Source organism: Pelophylax lessonae (assembly GCF_965119305.1).
Source record: "Pelophylax lessonae genome assembly, chromosome: 4".
NCBI lineage: Eukaryota > Metazoa > Chordata > Amphibia > Anura > Ranidae > Pelophylax > Pelophylax lessonae.
The window spans coordinates 597,842,500-597,869,863 of NC_138771.1; the positions used below are offsets into that span (position 1 = coordinate 597,842,500).

General features: G+C 48.2%; 1 protein-coding gene across 1 annotated transcript in view; it reads right to left on the bottom strand.

Annotated features, from left to right (window-relative positions):
• The window catches only part of AP1M2 (adaptor related protein complex 1 subunit mu 2), a 44,846-nt gene extending 17,709 nt beyond the window's left edge, over positions 1–27,137 (bottom strand). The window contains exons 1-6 of the mRNA XM_082257193.1: positions 27,089–27,137; positions 10,216–10,372; positions 6,793–6,860; positions 4,541–4,671; positions 2,774–2,921; positions 405–531 (exon numbers count right to left, since the gene is read on the bottom strand). Coding sequence (XP_082113319.1) covers positions 405–531; positions 2,774–2,921; positions 4,541–4,671; positions 6,793–6,860; positions 10,216–10,372; positions 27,089–27,130 — 673 coding nt within the window. The 5' untranslated portion in view covers positions 27,131–27,137. The remainder of the gene's footprint in view (positions 1–404; positions 532–2,773; positions 2,922–4,540; positions 4,672–6,792; positions 6,861–10,215; positions 10,373–27,088) is intronic.
• Between the last annotated feature and the right edge of the window lie 227 nt (positions 27,138–27,364).

Here is a 27,364-nt window from a genome sequence, read left to right on the forward strand (position 1 = left end):
CTTTCCACCTCTTTTATATTACGTTTAATCTATTTTACTATTTAGGTGTTAGCGCAGCAATATTGTCATTTAGTGACAGGTTATTGCCAGCAACAGGATCTCTAGTATCTTCAGGATCCAAGGCAGGAGTCCTGCCATTGGTTTATTGGAAAATAAAATAGAGCATGGTAAGGAAACCCACGTATCCACTCCATGCAGATAGTGCCCCTGGCTGCAACTCAGGGCCCCAGGGCTACAAGGCCACTTAACAATGGTCAAAGTGATCACCTTGCACATGTCTGAAGGGGATAACGGTCTACAGTTCCTCCCCACTGACAGGCAAAATTAGTATTAGGCATTAAATTATTCAGACTGATGGAAATATGTTAAAAAAATCTCTCCCACCTCCAGTAACTGGTACTTACGTCCTGATAATTCAAATAGCACCCGATCGTTCAGCCCAAGCCTTAACTCAGGCATTCCAGAGAGGAAGACTTTCAGCTTGACACTACCTACTATCTCGCTCAGAAGTACGCTGCCATTACTGTTCACCTAAAAAATACACAATAATACATGACACAGAAAACAAACAATATATCTTTGTAACTATACGTTTTTATACATAGAAGAGGTTCATGTCCAACGTTGTTCTTTTGTGAGAGTGTGGGGAGGGTGCACTATGTAACACCACTCGGGGGCACTGGCCTTGCAGAGTAGTAGCAGAGTGCCAGGTAATAAAACACCCCCGGTGTTCCAGCACACAGCAATAAAATAAAAGCCTGAAATGCCAGGTGGAGTGATCTCCATCTGACAGTGGAAGTAAAGCTCCCACCTGACTTGGAGAGGGAGCACAGCATAGGAACATGTCTTCAGGTAAGTAAACTACTAATCACCAATGCTTTGTGGGTTGTTATTCAAGCCACCAGGGGATTTACTACTATTGCCTGCCACTGATCACCAATGCTGGGGTGGGGAAGGGTTACCATTACTGACTGCCACTGACCACCATTTCTGGGGTGTTTACTATTACTCACTGCCACTGATCACAAATTTGAGAGAGTTTACCATTACTGCCTGACCCTGACCACCAATACTGAGGGGTGGTGGAGATTACCATTACTGCCTGCCCCTGACCACCAATACTGAGGGGTGATGGGGATTACCATTACTGCCTGCCATTGACAACTAAATTCTGTGGTTTTTACCATTCATTAAAAAAAAACAAAAAAAAAAAAAAAAGAATGTATGGGACTTTGAATGCAGCCACTTATAACCCCTTGGAAAAACAGAACTCAAGTATTTAGATAAAAAATACATTTTATTCAAGCATCATTAAAAGTTACATAAAATCCATACATCAAGCATGTCTAATATTTGATGTATAGACATGCTTGATGTATGAATTTTAATAATGTTTGAATAAAATTTATTTTTTATCTAACTACTTGAATTCTGTTTTCCCACGGGGTTATAGGTGGCTGCCTTCAAAGTCCCATACATTCTCTTCTCTTTTTTTTTTTTTCCCCCATTACACTTGGGGATGTGGAGCCACAACTTATTGAATCCTGTCTCATAAACCTTTTTTTCTTGGATACCATTCATAAAAGTAAATTCAATGTAAAACTCTTTAGCAAAGTTAATTTAGCTTTAATGTCAGCTGGGATCATATAATCAACACAACAAGCACCAGTAAGGGTCCTTTCACATGGGCGATCCGATCAGATCTGCCTGTCAGTTTTTCAGGCGGACCTGATCGGATGCTCCATGCATCCCTATGGGGCAGCGAATGTCAGCAGAGACATGTCCGCTGACACCCGCTGCTATCCACTTCCAATATTGTCCGTGAAATCCGGACGGATGGAAACCCTATTTTCCATCCGTCCAGCGGATTGGATCGGATGAGAACGGACAGGCGGTCCATTCTCATCCGATTCCCCCATAGAGGACAGCGGGGATCTGACAGCTCCGTCTCCACACATAGAGCGGAGACGGAGCTGTCATCTGCCTGCTCAGCGGGGATTGGCGGATCGATCCCCCGCTGAGCAGTGAATGGAACTCGTAGGACGCTGACCGTGTGAAAGGACCCTATGGATGAAGGAAGCATTACAAACAAAACATCTCTATAGTAGTGAGTGAGGCTATGAAGGAGATTTATTAAAACCGGAGCACTCAGAATCTACTGCAGGTGTGCATGGTAGCCAATCAGCTTCTAACTTCAGCTTGTTCTATTAAGCTTTGACAGTTAGTGTCGGTTCACACTATGGCGACACAACTTCGGGGTGACTTAATGAAGTCGCCGTGCACCGCGACTTTGGCCCGACTTGCACCGACTTCACATAATGGAAGTCAATGCAAGTCGCTCCGACTTTGTCCAAAAGTAGTGCAGGAACCTTTTTCTAAGTCGGAGCGACTTGAGTCGCTCCTATTAGAACGGTTCCAATTGCACAGCACGGTCCGCAACTTGTCAGGCGAACAAGTCACCTGAAAAGTCGGAACAGTGTGAACCGGTACTTAAACATGAAAGCTGATTGGTTTCTATTCAGAGCTGCACTAGATTTTGCATGCTCCGGTTTTAGTAAATAACCCCTATATTTGCAAGCTTCAATTATCCAAACGGGTAATTAAAGATCGACCTGCTGCATCCAAAGAAATACAATGCAAACCAAAGCAGGTCAAATGCATCCTCAGAGCCCTCTACACTGTTATCGTAAATAGAAATGTGTTAAAATTCAGTTAAAATGGACATGCAGTAAATCAGCGTTGAAAAGAGTGAGTTTATCTCACAGGCACTTACAAGCAGGTTAACAGACTCTATGACATCTATGAAGACCTCATTCTTCTTGTACTTGAGACCCTCAGATCTCCAAGATACAGCATTTGTGACGGTGGTGGGCACACGAGATTTGGCTGTCTCCAGCTTGTTCCCTTGTTGTGTGATGTACCTGTATAAAGCAGAAACGAGACAAACTGTTGCCATCTGAAACACATGGGCTTTTTACAGATCTCTGGGACCCCATTAGAGAGAATGCTATACTAAAACTCCCAGTTCTGTCTAACAGCCAGAGTCATTACAAAGCCAAATGTTGACGTCATACTGGGTGGATGTGGGAGCTATTGTTTTTATCATACCATCCTAGCCATTCTACTGGTAATATGTTTTTTAGCTGCACACTCCCTGACCCACCAATGAGGACAGACAGACTTCCACTTTGTCATTCTTCTTCTACAAAATGTATTGGCTTAGTTATCCATGGGAGAGACGGTTGGGGGTCTATGACACCCAAAAACAAAATGCTAGTAGGTTAATTGGCTCCTGTCTAAATTGGTCCTAGTATGTGTAGGTATGAATGTGAATTAGGGACCTTAGATTGTAAGCTCCTTGTGGGCAGGGGCTGATGTGAATGTACAAAATATATGCGTAAATTGACAGTGCTATATAAGTACCTGAAATAAATAAAATAAAAAATTCCCTCTACTCAGTAGTACCTTGAAGTAACTTTAACCTCTACTCAGTAGTACCTTGAAGTAACTTTAACCTCTGCCACTGGCATTAATGCAGATCTGATAGGCCAGATAACCAGCTAACTTTATATTTTTTTTATCACCTATAACAGGCTAGTAGTGTACCTTTAACCAAAGCCAGCAATTTGTAGTTGTGTACCTTTAAGCAGACAGCGGCAATTGATTAAGCAGAACTATTTTTCAGCTTTAGCTCACTTTTTAAAGGCAGTAAGCCCAAGAAGCATGAACTAGAACTCTCAGTACCCATATCCTCCCTAGGCAGGAAGCTTGGGAGGCAAAGGCCTCTGGACTAACATCCTTCCCAAGCACCAGCCCTGGAAGGCAAGAGACCCTCTACACACACACACACTTCTAGAAGGGCTCCCCAATTAGTGCCGGTTCACACTAGATCGCTCCGACTTAGGGGGCGACCTGTGAAGTCGCGTGCAGCGCGACTTCGGCGCGACTTGCACGGACTTCATAAAATGAATGTCTATGCAAGTCGCTCCAGGTCGCCCCGTAAGGACCCTTTTTCTAAATAGGAGCGACTTGTGTCGCTCCTATTAGAACGGCTCCTGTACCGCACAACGGGAGCGTGACGGACCGAGACTTGTCAGGCTGACAAGTCGCGGTCCAAGTCGGACTAGTGTGAATGCGGTCTTAACCCTTCTGTGTTTGGCCAGGGTAAAGAAAATATTGATAGCCCACAACTTTGTATTAGCTCACTCTATCTACTGGGCAACACTACCCAGAGACAGGTAGAAGCCAACAACCATCTTGGGCCTAGGAGAAACCTTACAATCCTAGATAACAAACAAGCTGAGCTCAGGCTGGCTACACCTTAGCCGTCCAAGGATAAATTTAGACTAGCGACACTTCAGCTTATGGCATGGTCTCTGTAAATATATGATAAATCTCGACTACAAGATTTACACCTTAGTTGTGGCCTTTGAGAGGGGGCACCAAAATCTCACCATTCTTGTCTCCAGGAGCCACAAAAAGCTAGAATGCGTTTCGACCAGTTGGTTCCCACCCAAAATGGTAATGCTTTGCAACTTACTCCTGCAGAATCTTGCTGTCGGTGGTCTGTGGGAAGCCAAAATCCATAAGCTCATCTAGCAGTTCATAGACAATGACAAAGTTGTCCCGTATACTCTCCTCTTCCAGCTCCTTGAAGTACTCTGTGAACACCTGAATATTGCATCAAGTCATAGGCATGAGAAGAGGTACACAAAATACTCTAGTTCCTAAAGATGACAGTCGGTCTGCTCCAGCCACCCACACAGGGCTGCTGTTAGAAAGCCCCTTGACAGCCCCCCGATTTCCTGAAAATATCCAAACTATATTTTCACTCTAAAATCCTTATTAGCGGACACAAACATAACATAATTTACAAAATTCTTGCTAAATCTAAAAGATAAAAAAACTGTATTGAGTTACAGGAATGATGCCCTGTGTGTCTCTCCCTGCAGAAGCCGAAAGTCAAGGGGAGGGAGAGGCTGAGAAACTTGCTTTCAGCTGCTTCAGAGAGCCGCACAGGGCATCGTTCCTATAATTGTCCCTTGCCACACCGATCATTCTCCCTGCCCTGCTCACATCCCCTTCCCCCTGCTGCCTGCGCCCCCGTGTGCCTGGGTGCTGTACAGGAGGACCAGTGGTACCCGCCTTATCAGAGGCCCTGCACCCACCAACAGCTTAATTCGGATTGTTTAAAGGAAAAACCTGCTATGCTGCACTTACTAAACAGTTTCTCTTATTACCAATCTACGGTAGACATTCTAGGCAACCTAGAGAGTTCCAGTTTCAGATATTTTAACAATAGTAATAAAGTAAACTTCTAGCCCAAAATATTTTTCTTGGAGTAAAGAGGCTTTTAGACCTCCTCCATGTTTTTATGTACATATTTGGGTATCAATTTTTTGCATGCAGTATTGCAGCCTGACATATGGCACTTTTCCACTGCAAGTACCGGCTCGGCTCTACTCGGCCCTGCTTGGCCCGGTTTGCGTTTCCACTGCTGGTACCACATGGTACAGTGTTGGAACGGTTCGGTACGGTACGGTTTGCTTTTCCACTAAAGTAGTACTAAAGTTAAGTGGGTGGGATAACAACGGGGTGGGTGGGATTCTCTGACCAATCAGTGGCTAGTAGTGACTGCATGCAAAGGATTGTGGGATATGGTACCGGGTATGGTACCTGTTGGAACCACAATCGAGGTGGTACTGTTTTTGGGAGCCGTACCGTTTGGTTGCATGCAGTGGAAAAGCGCCGCCGTACCGTACCGAACCGTTCCTACACTATACCATGCGGTACCAGCAGTGGAAAAGCACAAAAGCGAGCCGAACCGCTCGGTTCCATGCAGTGGAAAAGCGCCATTATTAGTTCCATTTTACAAATTTTGCGGTCCTCCTTACATTTTCAAAATGTTCCTTATAAGATCCCACCTAAACGTTAGTGGAAAATGTAGCCATGCAGTGGGCCCTGCCCCCCACACTGCATTAGTTAAATGCTTAGTTTGTCTAGGAGGTGATGAACAAGCAGTATGTCTTATCTTATCCCTAGAGCTCCAGCAGGCTTCTTCCCAGGTGCAAGACCAGTCTCTCTCCGAGGCCATCTTCACCGGTCGAAAGTTTGGGTACAATGTAGGACCCACCATATCCTGGAAGCGTTGGATAGCAGTGGCTGCTGGAAACCAGGAATAAGGTAACTATTTTTACTAATCCATGACACTCCTAGATGGGAAGGGGGGGGGGGGGGGAGAAATCACTGCATGGTTACAGTATAACCCACACCATACGGAAGTTCTACAGATAATTCTCAGATGTCCATCCAAGTTGGACACCTCCATCATTGGGGTTACTCCCACTTTCCAAACTTTGTTGCATGTAGAAAGTCCCATTGCCTTGTTACAGCCAATCCATTCAAATACAGTAATCCCCCGCTCCATCGCGGTTCAGTTTTTGCGGTCCCGGTAATTCGCGTTTTTTTTTTGTAATGTTATTTTACTATATAAATCATTAAAAATGAAATATTTTTGTGTTTTTCATAGCTCTTGCTATGTCTCTTAGTATCTTTTATGTGTTTAAATGAGTTTCTATTGTTTTAAAAGTGTGTTTAAAGACCTTAAAATGCTTTTACACGTACAGTGACAGTAAAAAAATCATGCCTACAATGCATTTTAATAGGGTTTTTCTATTTCACGGAATTTCACTTTTCGCAGCTGGGTCCGGAACGTAACCCCCGCAATGGAGGGGGGTTTACTGTATACTGGTGTCATATTTATATAACCAACCTTACCATAAGTGAACTTACCTCTACCACTTTATAAAGGAAGGCGTACACAAGGGAGGCATTTGCATTCTTATTTGTTAAAGCAACCACTGAGAAAGTAAAGAGTTAAGGGGGAAAAGTTTATACGTTGGACCATTCTAAATATTCCTGTTACATTAAAATTATAGAACACAACTATCCCCTGATGAAGATTTTTCAAAAATTAAATCATGGTGGAAGTTGCGGCTCTTCAGTATTCTGCTAACAATACATTAATGCTTTATTTGCCCAATTTGTGAGGGTATTAAATACGTATGTACAGACACCAGAATTTTTTAAAACTCACTTTTCATACTTGTTTGTACAATAAAAATGTGTCTTTTATTTTTATTGTTTTATTCTTTTTTTGGCTGCAACAAAGTCCCAATGGAGATGGTTTCTTCGTTTGTTACATTAAAATTTATTATACATAGGAGAAACTTTCTTTTCTTTAAGAGGTTCAAATAAAAATATCCCATTCCTTTCATTGATGTTCAACAGAACAGTCCCAAGTCAGCTACAAAAAGAAAGCCCCCATATGGTGGAAGACACTCAGCACTGATAAATTCTAGATGTAGTTTGTGACAAAGGGTACATATGGGATCTTTAAAGTTGCCTGGCTGTCTTTTTCAGTACTATCATAGACCCGGAACAAGCATGCAGATCAGCTAAGTCTTAGCTCCTAATAGTCATACTCATTCCGGGTTAGTGACTTAAAACTACTGAAACATCTGGGATCGGCATAATGTCCAAGCCCCTAACATTTTTAGAAGCACAGGTTAGCAATGGCAGTCCCTATACGCTATGTTACCAAAAGTATTGGGACGCCTGCCTTTACACGCACATGAACTTTAATGGTATCCCAGTCTTAGTCCTTGGAGTTCAATATTGAGTTGGCCCACCCTTTGCAGCTATAACAGCTTCAACTCTTCTGGGAAAGCTGTCCACAAGGTTTAGGAATGGGTTTATGCGAATGTTTTACCATTCTTCCAGAAGCGCATTTGTGAGGTTAGGCACTGATGTTGGATGAGAAGACCTGGCTCGCAGTCTCCGCTCTAATTCATCCCAAAGGTGTTCTATCGGGTGGGGGTTAGGACTCTGTGCAGGCCCCAGCCAAACTCGATCAACCATGTCTTTATGGACCTTGCGTTATGCACTGGTCCAAATCATTTGGTGAAGGGAGGATTATGGTGTGGGGTTGTTTTTCAGGGGTTGGGCTTGGTCCCTTAGTTCCAGTGAAGGGAACACATAAGGCGTCAGAATGAAATACAAAGCTAGAGAAAATTCCCAGCTCTGCTCACCAACCAGTCTGCTTAGCAACCGAATTAACATGCCCAACAGTATGCGTTAAAAACAAGGGTTTAGTTAGCACATATTTGCAAACACATGGGTAAGCTGCAAGGCTCCTTCAGGGCACCCTGTGTTACTTGCAGTCCTAGCTTTTCTAAATTTTTGAGAGTCTCCACAATGGAAGCACATGCATTCTAATGGATAGATAAGGGGCAGTGGGCCTGGAGGTAGTCCAGTCCTCCTTAAAGGTGTAGGGGCACCATGGACACTCAGCACATAGCACAATTGCAGTAAAGGTGTCCAGTTTGTCCCCTCACCAATATTTACACCAGTAACAAAAAAATGTCCCCTGCCCCCATCTATACCTGACCTTCACAGCAAGGAGCACATGGAAGGGCAAACGTATGAAAGACTAAACCAGAAAAAATTCCTAGCTCAACTCACCAACCAGTCTGCTTAACAACCGAATTAACCTGTTCAACAGTATGCGTTAAAAACAGGGGTTTAGTTAGCACACATTGGCATAAGCTACAAGGCCCCTTCACGGCACCCTGTATTACTTGCAGTCCTAACCCATCTAAATTTATAAGAGTCTCAACAGTGGAAGCACATGCATTCTAATGGATAGATAAGACGTCAGCATACCAACACATTTTGGACAATTCCATGATACCAACCTTGTGGGAACAGTTTGGAGATGGCCCCTTCCTGTTCCAACATGACACTCCAGTACACAAACAAGGTCCATAAAGACATGGATGAGCGAGTTTGGGGTGGAGGAACTTGACTGGCCTGCCCAGAGTCCTGACCTCAACCAGATAGAACATCTTTGGGTAGAATTAGAGCGGAGACTGTGAGACAGGCCTTCTCGTTCAATATCAGTGCCTGACCTCACAAATGCGTATGCCCTGAACGTGGATGTTCTGTGTGTAGGGCATAGTACCCATACAGGCCTGTACGCAGAGTATACAGCCATGTCCCTAGTGCTGCACACCAACATGCTCGATACTCTCTTGAGTAAAAGCAGCCTTAGCCCAGCTATTTTCAGGCGGGGTCTCCGACGTGTCTTTAATGTGATCTGGACAGAGCTGGGCTGAGGCTGCTTTTACTCAAGCAACTTTTGGGCATGTTGGTGTGTGGCATTTGGGACATCTCTTTTGCTAAACTTGAGTGGACTGAGCTGAGACAAGCTCTCCCCAGCCAGCACCCACATTGTAAGCCACCCGATTGGGATGCAGGAGCCTGGAGCAGCACCCCGAGTTTTCTGAGCTGGTTAACAGTCTTGTACAGTTGCTGCATATTTTAGCCTGTCATTGATTTTGAGAGAAAAGAAAAGAAAAGAAAGAAGAGAAAGAAAGAAAGAAAAGAAGAGAAAGAAGAGAAAGAAGAGAAAGAAGAGAAAGAAGAGAAAGAAGAGAAAGAAGAGAAAGAAGAGAAAGAAGAGAAAGAAGAGAAAGAAAGAAGAGAAAGAAGAGAAAGAAAGAAGAGAAAGAAAGAAAGAAGAGAAAGAAAGAAAGAAGAGAAAGAAAGAAAGAAAAGAAAGAAAGAAAGAAAAGAAAGAAGAGAAAGAAAAGAAAGAAGAGAAAAGAAAGAAAAGAAAGAAGAGAAAGAAAGAAAGAAAGAAAAGAAAGAAGAGAAAGAAGAGAAAGAAAGAAAGAAAGAAAGAAAGAAAGAAAGAAAGAAAGAAAGAAAGAAAGAAAGAAAGAAAGAAAGAAAGAAAGAAAGAAAGAAAGAAAGAAAGAAAGAAAGAAAATAAAATATTTAGTAGCTCCCCCTACCACACTCCCAGTGAAAAAGATTCTTTACTACCAGGCTTCCTTGCATTGGCAAGGGTGATATAGTTCAGCTTGATCCTGGAAAAGTTGATGATCCAATGTGAATAAGCCGGGGTGTAAGGATTGGAAGGGGTTTTTATTATTTACTGGTAACGTGTGTGCATTTGGGAAGGAAGGCAGGGGCTACTAAATAGTAGGACATTACATTTTTTGGTTTGAGCTTGGTCCCCCAAGCTGAGGGACACGGAGTAGGAATGAGAAGGCAGCATGTGGGCCAGATTCCCGAGTTTGACACGTCTGTAATGGACTTAACAGACACCATGATGGGAAGCCGGGTATTACTGTTACATGATGAGGATACAATAAAGGTTGCTGTGTTTGATCCATAGAAAGTGGACTTTGCCGTGAACGAGAAGTGGTGTCAAGTTCCCTTCTTCCTCCCTCTGGACCACCAACGGCATGAAGTGATCGATTTCCATCATATCGATGTCGCCTTTATAATTCCGGCCGATGAGGGGCTACAGAAAAGACAAGACCAAGTCAGTGTTACCAAAGGAATAAAGGGTAACCATCCCCAGGTCATAATGGAGTTTTAGTTTATGCTGCCATAACAGAATGAGGGCTCATACACGAGGCTGGTTACGGCAGTACAACACCTAGATAGGCGTAGTTCCGGTACAGCCAGGTGATTCTGATCAGTCGTGGACAGCAAGCCAGTACAAATCAATGATGGGCTGAGACTACTTTAGTAGATGTGCACACCTGGGGCCAACAGTTTGTATCCAGGGGGGTGCACATCCGTCCCTAACTGCAGGTAATCGCTTTATGTGTGATAACAGCCAACCAAAGCCCGTCTTAATCAAAAACACCACCGCAGAAGTATGCTGGTCTGGCTAGAAGGCCTTAATCAGTTATGTGAATGGCCCCCAAAGGCCTTTGGTTTCCTTGCCAGTTTTCAACCCTTGCATGTGCCAGCGTACAATATAATATTAATGCTAACCGCACGGACATTCTGTCATAAAGAGACCTCCAAAACTCTACTTTATGTGGCAGTTCTTGCCCCCCCCCCCCCCACAAATTTTTAAACTGCAGTAGCCAAAAAACTAGGCTTGAGGAGCATACAGATAGTCATTTCATATGCACTGTTAGCCTCAGACTACAAATCCCATCATGCACTGCACTGGCATTGCTCAATGAGCATGAGTGCCTCATAATTAGTTTACAGAAAGTTTTTATTACAAATATTTTAGTAATATTTTTATAGACCGCTGTGGAGTGCACCTGCTTCGGGTTTATTTTTTTTTCTTTCTACCCTCGACCCACACGAGCCTCCTAATAGGGGTCACAACTCTACATGTTCTGTGTTCCAAAGGTTGATGACTATGTTGAATCTGCCGTTAAACACTGTTATATTGCTGACATTGTTATCTTCGTTAATATTATTTTGCTTCAATAAAACATTTATGGGAAAAAAAAAAACAAAACATTTTTTAGTAAGATTGTTGTATACTAGGAAATAGTGCATAACAGTAAGGCAGGGGTTTCTAAACTATGGCCCTCCAGTTGTTCGGGAACTACAATTCATCATGCCTAGTCATGTCTGTGAATGTCAGAGTTTTACAATGCCTCATGGGACGTGTAGTTCTGCAACAGCTGGAGGGCCGTAGTTTGGACATCCCTGCAGTAAGGAATAAACAAAGCACAAGGCAAGAGAAGGCCCCGTTCACCAGACATGGGAGTAAGTCACACATGGGCAAGTCACAAGCAAGTCTCAAGTTTTAACCTTCAAGTCTCAAGCAAGTCCCAAGTTACTGTGGCGAAAAGCAAGCAAGTCAAGTCATTTATTTTGGTCAAGTCACAAATCAAGTCAAAATACTGATCTACCCCAATTTTCACCTTTAAATCAGTTAAAAGTCAGTGGTCAGGAAAGGTTTTGTTTTATTTTCAACATTAACAAAACTGCTTAGTGCTTTTTTCTTGGCATTATAAAGAAACACTTTGAATGCCCAAACAGCTCAAAATCCTTCATCCGGTCATGTTTCAACACCACAGTCACTAAAAACATGTTAAGTATTTCTATTGTTAAACAGCCAGTGTCCTAAAAATCAGAACACACTGAGGTGTTTTAAGTGACTGTGGTGTCAGAAACATAACAGGCACATTCATTTTGCTTTAACACATCTTGAGAAAATGCAAATATTTAATACCTTAAAAAAGTAAAGTCATTTCGAGTCATATGTCTCAAGTCAAAGTCAAGTCTCAAGTCATGAATACCAAGTCAAAGTCAAGTCGAGTCTTTTATTAATTTTAGTCAAGCAAGTCTCAAGTCCTCAAACTGGTGACTTAAAGCAGAGTTCCACCCTGGTTATACTTTTTTTAATAAAAATACCCCCGGGACAGTCAGGGCTAGTACATTCCACAATGGCTAGCCTCTGATCTGTCCCGGGTTGCACTTACCTTTTAGAAGAAATACTTACCTTGAAAAAGTATTGTCCAGCGCTGCCATCTCAGGTGTGAAGCCAGCTTCACACAGCTTGAAGCCAGCGCGATCCTCTTCGGCGTCCTCTTCCTTCTTCTTCGGTCCCACGATGCACTGCACCGGCCCCGCCGTCACTTCCGGTGCACGCGCGTCATCCCTCCACAGCTTCTGGGCATGCCCAGAAGCTCTTTAGAAGGGAATGACGCGCGCGCCCCCCGGAACTGACGTCGGGGCCGGTGCAGGCGCATTGATTCCTGGGAGCGATGACGTCCTGCTCCCAGGAATCATTGCAAAAGCCAGGAAGTGACGAATCACCGCGGCCGCCGAGGGGAGGAAGAAGGAAGTAAGGTGAGTATATTTTCTCTACAAGGTAAGTAAAAAAGAAAAAAAAAAATTGCGATTATCCATTTGTTTTTCAGGTGACCCAGAGCGAGAAGATGGAGGTAAGTATCAATTTAGGGTGGAACTCCACTTTAAGTCTGACTTAAGTCAAATCATGTGACTCGAGTCCCCCACCTCTGCCATTCACACTTATGTGTCGTGGGCAGTACTTTTTTTTCTCAGAGAATAAGTGCAGGAACTCCCCCCTTCTGAGTCACCCCTTTTCTCTGCCCCCTTCCCACCTCTGAGCAGCATTTCTTGGTTCCACCCCCCAACCCACCTCCCAGTACCGCCCCTTGTAGAGAATACAGAGCCAAGTATCATTTTGTGGTGCTCAATAATGTGTATTATATTTGTTAATGATAACAAGAAAAGCAGTAAAATAGATCCCCTGCAGCCAGGAGCAATAGACCCTCCCCCCCACACACAACAATAGATCCCACCTCAGCAACAATAGACTGCTACACACAACAATAGATCCCTCACATAATAGACACCCACACAGCAACAATGGACCACTCATAACAAAATACCACACCCAGCAACAAAAGATTCACCCCAGCATCATTAGACCCCCCCTCCCCCAGCAGCAACAACAAATCCCCAGTAGCCAGCATTAATAGACCCTCCAGCAACCAGCAACAATAGACCTCTCCCTCAAAAGTAAATCCCTAACAGCAACAAAGACCCCCCCCCAGCAACAACAGTACCCCCCATTAGCAACAATAGACCTTCACACAAAATCAGATCACCTCCAGTGACAATAGATCCCCCAGCCGCCAGCATCAATACACCCTCCAGCACACTCCACTCCCTTTGCTATTACATACATTCAGGTCCCCCACGTTCCCGCTAACAAATCCATGGTCTTAGGAACGTGTGCAAAGCTGCATGTGTGCCCATTGCACATGAGAATGTACTATATTCTGTCATTCTTAATAGCACCCAAAATGCACCAGCCAATGTACGTGAGCAAAAAAATCACATCAACACATGCAAATTTATATATAATTTATATCATACGTCGGTGGCAGTAAAATGGTTAAAGGGATGCTAAATGATATCCTTATTCTCCAAGACTAATCCCTACACTTATACTTAAAGGGTTCCAGCCTGTAAAAAAAATTAAAAGTTCGTAGAGTAGCTGCTGACTTTTAATATAAAGACACTTACCTGTCCAGGGATCCAGCGATGTCGGCACCGCAGCCGAACTGTCAATCGGCTCAGAGAGCAGGCACCGGCATCTTCACCAAGGGAAACAGGAAGTCAAGCCTGTTTCCCACTACGCATGCACAAGTCATGCTGCATTTTCTGAATGGCCCTGCTCAATGGCGGCTGGTGTATTGGGGATGCAGGGGCGCCGCCCCCCCCCCCTATCCAATGCGTCCGCCCCCTAATCTACATGCGGGGCGCCGGACGCATGGACTTCAATGGGGCTTTTTTTTTTTTAGCAATGTGATTAGAGCCAGAGGCTCTAATAGGCTGAAAAAAAGGGTGGGCTCGGGTCGCAGAGCACTGCACCCTGAGCCCACCCAGTAGTGTGACAATAGCAAATGAAAATTCGCTATTGTTACACGGATCCTCCTCCTGGCCAATCAGGAAGCGAGTCTTGAGATCCATTTTCCGATTGGCCGAAAGGAGAAGCCATGCCATTGGGCAAGGAGGAGGAGGGAGGAGACGCAGAAGACTGAGGGGGGAAGAAGCCAAAGCCACCTGCTGCTGCAGATATCCAGGCAGGGTGAGTGAGTGGGGGGGTCCTGTCCCCTGTGTCCTGTCCCCTCCTCTGTCCTGTCCCCTGTGTCCTGTCCTCTGTCCTGTCCCCTGTGTCCTGCCCCTGTCCTGCTGTGGTCCTGGGGGGGGGGGGGGGGGTATGGTGTGCGGCCTGGTGTGGTCCGGGGGGAGTATGGTGCGGTCCGTCTGCTGCCCCCCCCCCAGCCCATGGAGCACCAGCTGCCACTGGTCCTGCTGTCATATGGGACTTGTGTGTCTCCCAGAAGGCAGCGGGGGGGAGGGGGGGTTGTGCGAAAAAAATTGTAGATTGCCGCACAAAGATTGCGGCGATCTTACCTGCAAGTGAGTGGGAGCCAGGGCCTGGTATTGACAGGTATCCGCTCCCCCTGAAAGGTGCCAAATGTGGCAGCGGGGGGGCAAACAAGCGGAGCTTCCCCTTTTGGGTGGAGCTCCGCTTTAATAGTCCTGTAATCTATTTTTTTATGAAATACTTTCTTACTTCCCTGCTTGTCACTGAGCACTTGAGCCTCTCCTTTTCCCTCTCGCCTTTGATTGTTTGGAACAAGCAGTGCACGTTAGTTGCAGTCACATGCCCTGCTCTATGTACACAATACATCCCATAGTCAACGCTTAGTCCATCTCAGGAGTGAGCAAGTGAGGGTGGCTACAGTCCTACATACAGAGGGACCATGGAGAATAAACGTAGCCACCCTCTAACAGGAATTCCCATCACAGCTGCAAATAAAGGAATCACGAGGTTGGGGGCTGAGAGCAATAGAAGGGGCTTTATTGAGAATACAATACTTCAATAGAATATTTTTTTACTGTCACTTTAAGCTTTGTGGATTCTTGCAAGGAAATGGACTTCACCACAGATGTCACCATCTGATATTTCCACCACAACTTCGATGTTTCCGCTCAGCCAGTAACGTCCTCAGCAAATCTTAGTATGAAGGCCAGATTTAGAATTCCTACCCCCTATAGAAAGACCATAGCTCCCAACTGTCCCTGATTTCGAGGGACTGTCCCTGATTTGGGACAAAGTCCCTCTTTCCTCCATATTTGTCCCTTGTTTTGGTCTGATCTATATAGTTGTATATAAAATGCACTTTTTATCTTTAAAAAAGTGTTTCCCAGAGCTAAACCTTTCATCCAAATTCTAAATCACTGCCTTTGTCATTTTCAAAAGCCAATATAAAAGGAATAATAGTGGTAAAAAAAATTTAAAAAAAGCACTTGTGGGTTTACCTAAGCAGTTTTTTTTGTATAATTCTCCTTTAAATCCCAGTTCACATATAATTATTTAAATTTTTCAAGTTGCTGATCGATTGGATATATAAAAAAAAGCATGTCTGACCACCATTAGGCAGATTTCTCCTGTTTACAGTTATAGGTGAAATTAAAAAAAATCCCTAATTATGAATGATCACAAGAACAGGAAGAGAGAGGAAATCTTCCAATGGGGACACCAGTTCTGGTGACAACCAGGGATTCCCCTCACTTAGGAGGGATTTCCTCTTCCTGTTTTGACTATGAAACAGGAACTGAAGGGGCGTGGTCTGACCTCGCATGGAGATGGCTGCCTGATCCCTGCGCTCCCGCCGACACGGACAACAGCATCCATAAGCTGGAGAGACCCGGGTGCTTCACTGCCCGACAACGATGGGATCCACCTCCCGGGCTTCCTCTGCCACCCGATCACGTTCCCCGAGGGACACAGGGGCTCAGCTGAGCCAAAGCATCCCTGAAATGTTCCGGACCCAGGGGACAAACATGGCGCTCACAGGCAGCGTGGCGCCCTCCTCCACACAAACTTCGCAGCCTGCTCGCTCCTATGCTGCGGCTACAGCCTCGGGCACCGATCCACCCGCTATGCCGACCCCCCCTCCTCCCTCGGTGACGATGGCAGACCTCCGGATGATCGCAGCCGACATTAAGGACACGCTGGGCTCTGCGATCCATGACCTGAGGGAGGAGATGAGAAGCCTGACCGGCCGAGTGCAGGGCATGGAAACTGTCACAGCACAGCATGACAGAGTGCTACGGTCTGTCACACGTGCGGTGGATTCTCACTCCCTGCAGCTTAGGGAGCTTCAACGGCATATGGAGGACTTGGACAATCGGGGTAGACGTCACAATCTGCGGGTACGTGGTCTCCCCGAATCTGTGGAACCCGACATGGTCGCCCCTGCTGTCACAGGTATTTTTAATACCCTCCTTGATCGCCCCATGCAATCCCCCATAGACATGGAGCGGATACATCGTGCGCTGCGCCCCAGGGGCAGGGATGGCGACCCTCCCAGGGACGTGGTCTGCTGCCTAGTGGATTACAAATTAAAAGAGGAGATCTTGCGAAAGGCCAGGAACAGGGCCAATTTGGAACATGAGGGTGCTGTTATTCACATCTATCAAGACCTCTCCAGCATAACCTTGCAGCACCGCAGAGATCTGCGCCCTCTGCTGGAAGCCTTGAGGCTGAAGGGGATACCATATAAATGGAAGTTTCCTTTTTGCTTGTCAGCCACCGCGCAAGGCCGTACGGCTCTCCTGAGGGTCCCGGAGGAACTCCCACACTTCTGTGCCGCCATGGGGCTCCCGCTGATTGATGTCCCTAACTGGTACGCTGCATTCCGTGGGGGTCCGCCAGCAGCACCAACGCCCAGAGAGGAACCTATGGAGGCCCATGATTCTCGTTTCAGGCGTCCTCGTTCACCCTCACCACTCAGGCCCCTCGCAGCTCTGCAGATACCACCATTGGCGGCGAGTCCCACAAAACCTCCCAAGCAAAGGAAGCCTCGTCAAGGTGACTGATGGTCGGGACACCAATGATCGTCTGGCAAGTATCACTGTTTTTCACGTTATATGCTCCCTTGCCCACTCCTTGTTCTCCCGTAGTTCACTGGACTGGCCACTCTCCCCCTTTATCCATGGAGCCCACGTTTATTTGTTTCCTCGTCCCATGTTTTGGCTGGCTATGATCCGTCCTACCTCCACTCCACATGCCTAGCCGATGTGCCTTATGAACATCCTCGGACTGCTCATTGACTCAATGCTTATGTATTGTCCAGCGCCCCTGTATTCTAACTGTCCTGCCCTCCTGACCGTTGAACGCAGATGTATGCCCACCCATGCTTGCCAGGGTCGGGCGGCCAGCCTCCCCCTCCCTAGTCCTCCCCCCCCCCAAGGCACTGGCATATTGCCGCTTAGATCTCGCCTCTTGGCATCCGCAGCAACGTAGACCCTTTATGTGCCCTGCCTGTTCATGCTATTTGCTGACTAATGGTCGCTTTACCTCTGTTGGACTTCCTTTTGCTACCCCGCCCCCCCGGTTACCACAGCCTAGTGGTTATGGACCTTGCAGGCTTCCCGACTGCTGCGGTGCTTTATATGGACCGGATTACTTTTGCACTGGGTGGGGGTTGGGTTGGGGAGGGTTGGCTTTTGGATTTTGGATTTTGGGTTTTCGGTTTCTATCGGACATGCCAGGTATACCCTATTCAGGTGGTCCGCGGGATGTGGTGGCGCTGTTGACAATAGCAATGTTGCCTAATTCAATGTTTATCGTAATGTGTTGATATTTCCCTGGATAATGCTAGCTTGGGGGGTCGGGTGGGCTGCCCGGGGTCGTGCAGGGGGGGATTTGCCTGTTCCGGGCGGATCCCTTCCGCCCCCGGGGAGTCGACCGGACCTCTCTTGTGTGATATATGCTTGGAGGATGGACTTCATAATATGTGTCTATGTTTTAGTGACCTTACAATGCTAATGTTGTAAGTAGTGGGGGGCCCACCCTCCCTGGTGACGGACGTCCATCGGGGGGGGTGGTCCTGCCATGCCCCATCCAGGGGCCTCCAGATTTTGGTTATGTTTTGCTAACTCGCTCCTGGCCTTGTGGTGGGTGACACCAGTGACCCCGGAGGCACGTGAGTGACCGGCTACTTTTCATGGTATGTGTTATACACCACAACGGTTCTCTAGTTTACCCCATGCCAGGTTTATACTGTTGCACTGATTATACGGGACTCCTTCCCCTATCCCTGTGGGCATTTGCATCTTGTTCATCGTTAATGTCTCTCCCCTTTTTGCATCCCCTCTTCTTTGTCCGTCGGCGGGGCACACAGTCAGTTGGTTCCTGTTTCTACCCGCGTTTCTCCTGTTTCCCTTTTTTTTTTCCTCTCTCCCACCCGAGTGTGGAAACGGGATCTCACGTGTGCCCTCCAGGTTAGGTTTTATCCAACCCCCCTAGTGTGTTACGGTTGACTACAATTGTCAGCTTAACGGCACTCATTGCACTTAAACACTACCTCCCCCATTGTTGTTTCCGTGCTTGACAGGTAGGCAGGACCTCCTGCCACCGGATTGTTCCCACAGCCTTTCCTCCCCCTTGCCCCCTCCTCCCCGACTTAACCTTCCTTCTCCTTCTCATCCCCCGCACCCTTCTTTCTTTCTTTTCCTCTTCCTCTGCTCTTCCTCCTCTCTGCCCTCTCCCCCTCTCCCCTCCCTATTTCTCTCTCCTCTAAGCTGACCACCATGCCTGCCTCCTCTAAGGGGCGTGTGGCGCACTCCCCCGGGATGCATGCGCCGGACCCACTTTTGAAAATCCTTTCCCTTAATGTCAGGGGCTTGAACGTTCCCGAGCGTAGATCTAAGCTTTTGCTTTATGCGCGTCAGGCTAAGGCGGATGTGGTGTTTCTGCAAGAAACCCATTTCCGCTCGGATAAAACTCCCCGCTTTTACGATCGCTCCTTCCCGACGGTTTATCACTCAACGTCCAGCGTTTCTAAGTCTAAGGGAGTTTCTATACTGGTCTCTAAAAACTGTCCGTGGACTCTACAAGATTCTGTCTCAGACCAAGAGGGACGCTTTCTTTTCCTTAAGGGCACCATACGTGGTCAACTCTTTACGCTAGCGAACATTTACGCCCCAAACAAACGCCCCGTACCCTTTTTCCGGGCAACGCTTCTTCGCTTGACCGAATTTCAGGCGGGCACTTTAGTAGTGGGTGGGGATTTCAACGTAGCCCTCTCCCCCCTCCTGGATGTTTCCTCGGGCTCCTCCTCCTTACCGTACTCCGCCTTGCGAGCAATTAAGACTCTCCTTAGAGACCTTCTGCTTCATGACGCTTGGAGGACGTTGCACCCGGACACCAAGGACTTCACGTACTTCTCGCACCCCCATAATAAATACTCCAGGATTGATTATCTCTTTCTTTCCCAGGCTGCCCTCTCTTCTTTGCGCTCTGCGTCCATTGATCCTATGTTTCTGTCTGACCACCACCCTATCACCATCTCCCTCTCCCTACGGCCCGACCCTGGTCGCTCCCGCTCCTGGCGCCTGGACAACTCCCTATTGACCGACCCGGTATATATCGCGGAACTGACCTCTGCTCTGCGAGAGTATTTTGCCCATAACGCCACGCCTGATGTGACCCCTGCTACGTTGTGGGCGGCCCATAAGTGCACCATTAGGGGCGTTTTTTATTGCCATGGCTGCGAAACGCAACAAGGAACGACGGGCTCATATTGCTACCCTCACTAACCGCATCTATTCCCTGGAACGCGCGCACAAGCTCACTCTAGCCGCACACACTCTGACTGAACTGACTCAAACCCGACAAGACCTCCTCACAGAATTGGGCTTTATAACGCAACGTAAATTCGCTTTACAGCAACGTCTGTTTTATGACTATGGTAACAAATCGGGCAAATTTCTGGCCAGAGCGCTTCAAACTCGACGGGCGGCAAGGACGATCCACTCGATCACGGACCCGCGTGGCGGGAAGGTCACCTCCACCAGTGCTATCGCTCAACAGTTCCTTACGTATTACCGTGCGTTATACAACCTGGATATCCCAGACCCTGAAGTCCCCCCTGCAGACAGAACAGCACATATTAAGGCATTCTTGCAGAAATATTCCCCCCCTCCCCTTTCACCGGAAGCCTTGGCGGAGTTTGATGCGCCCATCTCCTCCCCCGAACTGCACTCTGCACTCAAACAACTTAAACCGGGGAAGTGTCCGGGCCCGGATGGCTTGACGGTGGGATACTACCGGACCTTCGGGGATATCCTGTCCTCCCCAATGCTTGCGGCTTTCAACTCCTTCTCTGATTCCCCTACTTTGCACCCAGACTACTTGGAAGCTCACATTACCGTCATTCCTAAACCCGGCAAGGACCCGTCCCTGGTCTCCAATTACAGGCCAATTTCCCTCCTCAACGTTGACATCAAACTTTACGCCAAGGTACTGGCGAACCGCCTGCTACCCCACATTCCGGATGTCATCTCGCTCGACCAGGTGGGTTTTGTCCCCGGCCGCGAGGCCCGGGATAACACTCTCAAGGCACTCAACATCCACCATTGGATGACTTCCTCTGGCACGCCTGGTTTCTTCCTCTCGCTCGACGCGGAGAAGGCGTTCGACAGGGTTGCCTGGGACTACATGACTGCAGTATTGGAGTCTCTGGGCATCGCTGGTCGCATGTTGAACTTTATACGGGCTCTTTACTCGTCGCCCTCGGCTAGGGTACAGGTCAACGGGGGCCTGTCGGACGCCTTCTCCGTGTCGAATGGGACCCGACAGGGTTGCCCCCTTTCCCCATTGATATACATCATTACCCTTGAGCCCCTCCTCCGCCGCATTAACTCTAATCCTGATATAAACGGTATAACTATAGCCCATAAAACCTATAAGCTAGCGGCCTTCGCCGACGATGTGTTGCTGTTTTTGACGAACCCTGCAATCTCTTTACCTAACCTTCTCCGGGACCTTGACGCCTTTCGTCTCTTATCCAACCTCAAAATTAATTACGCAAAATCAGAGTCCCTGAATATATCCCTCCCGCCATGCAAAGTACAGTTCTGCAAGGACAACTTCCCTTTCCGCTGGGAACCCTCTGCTATCACATACCTAGGCATCCAAATCCCTTCAACTCTTGCTGACCTTTACTCACGCAACTACCTGCCACTGTTGCAGTCTATAAAAGCAGACCTCTCTAAATGGGAATCTGGCTCCTTCTCCTGGTTCGGCAGGATTGCAGTGGTCAAAATGAATGTTCTTCCTAGGCTTCTCTACACTATGCAAGCCGTCCCCTTAAAGCTCCCTCCAGCGTTTTTTCGTTCGTATCGCTCCGCATGCACATCCTTTATCTGGCGCTCGAGACGCCCCAGGCTGTCTTGGGACGTCTTGACTGCCCCGAAGGAGATGGGTGGCCTGGGATTGCCGCACCTTCAGAGATACTATTGGTCCTGCCACCTGGCAAGGGTGGTGGACTGGCACAAACATCATCATGTCAAAGCTTGGGTCGCGTTGGAAGACTCTTTCTCCCCCATCCCTGTTCAACACCTGCCCTGGATCTCGACGCCTTCCTTTCCGACGGTGTGCTACAAGCACCCGACCATCAACCCCACGATCGTAATCTTTCGCAAGCTGTGCAAGACCTTGCGCCTGGCATCCTCGCCTGGCCCTATGGTACCCCTTGTTCAAAATCCGGACTTCCCTCCGGGCCTCTCCTACATCCCCCCGCAGGGTTCTGCCTCCGACGCTCCATGCAGGGCCGAACACTGCTTTCAAGCGGGCTCACTGCTCTCTCTCCATGATTGGGCACAGAAATACCCGGACTTTCAGCTTCGCTTCTTCAATCACTTGCAGCTCAGAGACTTTTTCCTACATACCCCTGATGTCTCCTGCTGGTCTAGGGATCTCACCCCCTTTGAGACCCTATGCAGATCGTCGGACCCGCAACGGCATCTTATTTCCCTACTATACTCCCTCATCTCTTTGAAACTTCCGCCTCGCCTCGTCCGTTTACGGGCTAAGTGGGAGGAGATCACCGCCAAAACTTTGTCGGATGATGATTGGGAGCGAATCTTCTTTCACATTCACAAGGGTTCCAGGAACGTCCTCACACAGGAGACTGGCTTTAAAATCTTCGCACACTGGTACAGGACTCCTGAGCTTTTGCATAAAATGTCGGCGGACCTTCCCTCCCTTTGCTGGCGTTGCCGCCTCCATACAGGATCTCTCCTACATATCTGGTGGGACTGCCCGCGGATCCAGCCCTTTTGGAAGGCGATACATGCCCTCATAACTCGTATCACTACTTATACGCCGGATTTCAGCCCGGCACAATTCCTCCTCCATCATTCCTCCCTCCCTCAGCGGACGTACAGGAGGTCTCTGGTCTTTCATTTAATCTCTGCCGCCAACATGTGCATCCCGTGCCTATGGCTGTCTCCCTCCCCACCCACTGTAGCTGATTGGCTGCGGAGGGTTGGAAGGATCGCCCGTATGGAAGATCTCACGTTTCAAGCTCTTGACACTCCCTCCAAATTTTATGACATTTGGGCCCCGTGGATCGACTTTGCTGCATCGGATGACCACCGTCGCCTGATGAATACATAGTCTGTCGTTAGCTCGCCACACCCCACTTGCTTCCCGGTCGTCTTGCGGGGGAGTGCGCCCGCACTCCTCTTCTCCTCCTTTCTCCATTTTCTATCCCCCTTCTACTCTCCCTACCTAGTGTGCTCTCTCTATCCCCTCTTCTTATGCTATTGCTCTCTTCCCCCACTGTCTCATGACGCTCTCGGCGTCCTCCACCCCCACCTGCTCTCCCTGTGACCCCCCTCTCCCCTACCTCCTGTTGCCTACCGTACCCATGTGCAGCGTTGGGCGGTCTATCTACATGTATGGGTGGTGCGCCCCCGGCCCTGGACACAGTGAGTTCCCCTTGGGGGTGTCCGATTCGGAGGTGCCCCATCCAGGACATTCATTCTCATGCCTCCTGACTGCCCTCATCCTCACTTCCCATGTTTGAGGGGTCGGAATTCTCTCCCTTCATCAGTACTCCCTTACCCCCTGATTCCCAATACCCCATATGATTGCACTGAACCCCGTAACGCATTGGTTTCGGCCCATGCGGCGGGGATGTTAATCTACGCCGCAGTGGCCCTCTGTATTTGCAATAATATACTGAATTTTTGGCCATGTATTGTACGAGGCTGGGTCACTTTTGCTTTGTTTATTTTTTAGTATCTTCCGCAGATGGCATCTCTCTGCGCCCTGATACAGTTTGTGGTTATTTTGGATGTACACTGTTATTTGTACTTATGTCTGTTGACTGTACTATATTGCCATCACTTGTTAATGTGCGTTTTTTTATTCTTTTCAATAAATTGTTTATAATAAAAAAAAAAAAGAAACAGGAACTGAAGAGGAATCTCTTCATAATGAGATACTTATGACTGATGGCAAAAAACCTGGATGGGGTTACAACCCACACGCGAGGTTGGGAGGCAGTAAAACCCTGGAGTGGAGCTGCACTTTTACCGCCCCCAACCATTGCCCCCTTTAGCTTTGCTTCATGGCTGACAGTTATTATACATCCTGGTTCTCTCAGCAGGCGTAGCACTAGCGGAATGCCACCCATAGGGGCCGCTCTGCAATGCACGCAGTTGTGCCACACTAGTGTGGGATTCAAGGGGTTAAAGCAGGCAACTGTCAAAAGCTCTCTGAAGAGTGATTTTCATTAAGATTTCTCTTCAGAGAGCATTTGACAGGTGCCTGCTTTAACCCTTAAATCCCGCACTAGCACGCGACAACCTACACTGCAGAGGGACTCAAGCGGCAAAACAAAACACGGCAGAGGGGCTCACGCAACAAAAAACACGGCAGAGGGGCTCACGCAACAAAAAACACTGCAGAGGGGCTCACGCAACAAAACACCGCACGGGGGCTCACGCGCCAACCTACACCGCACGGGGGCTCACGCGCCAACCTACACCGCACGGGGGCTCACGCGCCAACCTACACCGCACGGGGGCTCACGCGCCAACCTACACCGCACGGGGGCTCACGCGACAAAACACCGCACAGGGGCTCAGGCAGCAACCTACACCGCACAGGAGCTCACGCAACAAAACAAAATGCCGCACAGGGGCTCACGCAGCAACCTACACCGCACAGGGGCTCACGCGGCAAAACAAAACACCGCACAGGGGGCTCACGCGGCAACCTACATCGCACAGGGGCTCACGCGGCAAAACAAAACACCGCACAGGGGCTCACGCGGCAACCTACATCGCACAGGGGCTCACGCGGCAACCTACATCGCACAGGGGCTCACGCAGCAAAACAAAACACCGCACAGGGGGCTCACGCGGCAACCTACATCGCACAGGGGCTCACGCGGCAAAACAAAACACCGCACAGGGGCTCACGCGCCATCCTACACCGCACGGGGGCTCACGCGCCATCCTACACCGCACGGGGGCTCACGCGCCAACCTACACCGCACGGGGGCTCACGCGCCAACCTACACCGCACGGGGGCTCACGCGACAAAACAAAACACCGCACAGGGGGCTCACGCGGCAACCTACATCGCACAGGGGCTCACGCGGCAAAACAAAACACCGCACAGGGGCTCATATTTGTCCCTTGTTTTGGTCTGATCTATATAGTTGTATATAAAATGCACTTTTTATCTTTAAAAAAGTGTTTCCCAGAGCTAAACCTTTCATCCAAATTCTAAATCACTGCCTTTGTCATTTTCAAAAGCCAATATAAAAGGAATAATAGTGGTAAAAAAAATTTAAAAAAAGCACTTGTGGGTTTACCTAAGCAGTTTTTTTTGTATAATTCTCCTTTAAATCCCAGTTCACATATAATTATTTAAATTTTTCAAGTTGCTGATCGATTGGATATATAAAAAAAAGCATGTCTGACCACCATTAGGCAGATTTCTCCTGTTTACAGTTATAGGTGAAATTAAAAAAAATCCCTAATTATGAATGATCACAAGAACAGGAAGAGAGAGGAAATCTTCCAATGGGGACACCAGTTCTGGTGACAACCAGGGATTCCCCTCACTTAGGAGGGATTTCCTCTTCCTGTTTTGACTATGAAACAGGAACTGAAGAGGAATCTCTTCATAATGAGATACTTATGACTGATGGCAAAAAACCTGGATGGGGTTACAACCCACACGCGAGGTTGGGAGGCAGTAAAACCCTGGAGTGGAGCTGCACTTTTACCGCCCCCAACCATTGCCCCCTTTAGCTTTGCTTCATGGCTGACAGTTATTATACCTCCTGGTTCTCTCAGCAGGCGTAGCACTAGCGGAATGCCACCCATAGGGGCCGCTCTGCAATGCACGCAGTTGTGCCACACTAGTGTGGGATTCAAGGGGTTAAAGCAGGCAACTGTCAAAAGCTCTCTGAAGAGTGATTTTCATTAAGATTTCTCTTCAGAGAGCATTTGACAGGTGCCTGCTTTAACCCTTAAATCCCGCACTAGCACGCGACAACCTACACTGCAGAGGGACTCAAGCGGCAAAACAAAACACGGCAGAGGGGCTCACGCAACAAAAAACACTGCAGAGGGGCTCACGCAACAAAACACCGCACAGGGGGCTCACGCGCCAACCTACACCGCACGGGGGCTCACGCGCCAACCTACACCGCACGGGGGCTCACGCGCCAACCTACACCGCACGGGGGCTCACGCGCCAACCTACACCGCACGGGGGCTCACGCGCCAACCTACACCGCACGGGGGCTCACGCGCCAACCTACACCGCACGGGGGCTCACGCGCCAACCTACACCGCACGGGGGCTCACGCGCCAACCTACACCGCACGGGGGCTCACGCGCCAACCTACACCGCACGGGGGCTCACGCGCCAACCTACACCGCACGGGGGGCTCACGCGACAAAACAAAACACCGCACAGGGGCTCAGGCAGCAACCTACACCGCACAGGAGCTCACGCAACAAAACAAAATGCCGCACAGGGGCTCACGCAGCAACCTACACCGCACAGGGGCTCACGCGGCAAAACAAAACACCGCACAGGGGGCTCACGCGGCAACCTACATCGCACAGGGGCTCACGCGGCAAAACAAAACACCGCACAGGGGCTCACGCGGCAACCTACATCGCACAGGGGCTCACGCGGCAAAACAAAACACCGCACAGGGGGCTCACGCGGCAAAACAAAACACCGCACAGGGGGCTCACGCGGCAAAACAAAACACCGCACAGGGGGCTCACGCGGCAACCTACATCGCACAGGGGCTCACGCGGCAAAACAAAACACCGCACAGGGGCTCACGCGGCAACCTACATCGCACAGGGGCTCACCCCTCCCCCTCTCCCATTAACTTGAATGTGTGGTGTTCGGCTGGTGTTACGCAGAGCGGCCCCACAAATGCTTTCAATCAGTGATCTGATTGTGAATCGCTCTATGAAGTGTGATCTGAATGTGGATCGCTTTTCAGAGAGCAAAAGCACATGTGAACGAGCCTTTATACACAAAATAAAAAAAAAATAAAAAAAAAAACACCTTTTGCCTTTCTACCGATTTTGCTTTGAAAAAAAAAAAAAAAAAAAGTTTTGCAGAGTTTGAATGCAAAGTGTATATAAAGTAGAAGGGAATAACATGTATCAGCATTTGGATTGGATTAATCAGCAAACTGTCACCGGTCATTTAAACATTGTCACCACTGCAGAAACACTCAGCTGTAAAACACAGTGATACATAGCGACCCCCCCCCAGATTGTGATCTCTCCCAGCATGCTCCTGGAGGGGATGATGGGAGTGGTAGTCTCAGTGAAGGGTGCCCCTCCCCCAGCCCCCTTGCACACTCACCTTCCCCTTGAGATCCAGGACAAACACAGCAGAGGCAGACATGGTGATCAGGGAGGAAGGGCTGTCAGTGCAGGGTGATGATGACTTGTAGGAAGTGAGTTGGGGGATCTTGTGCAGTCAGATCATGTATGGCTGAGATCTTCCTCTGCCTCCTCTTCCTCCTTCCTGCACCTGTGTGACGTCAGCAGCCCAGGTACAGCCAGGTAGACCAGGAGAGCTCCTCCCCTTCCCTCTGCACAGAGAGCTGCCCTGGATTGTGACACCCAGGGACAGGGG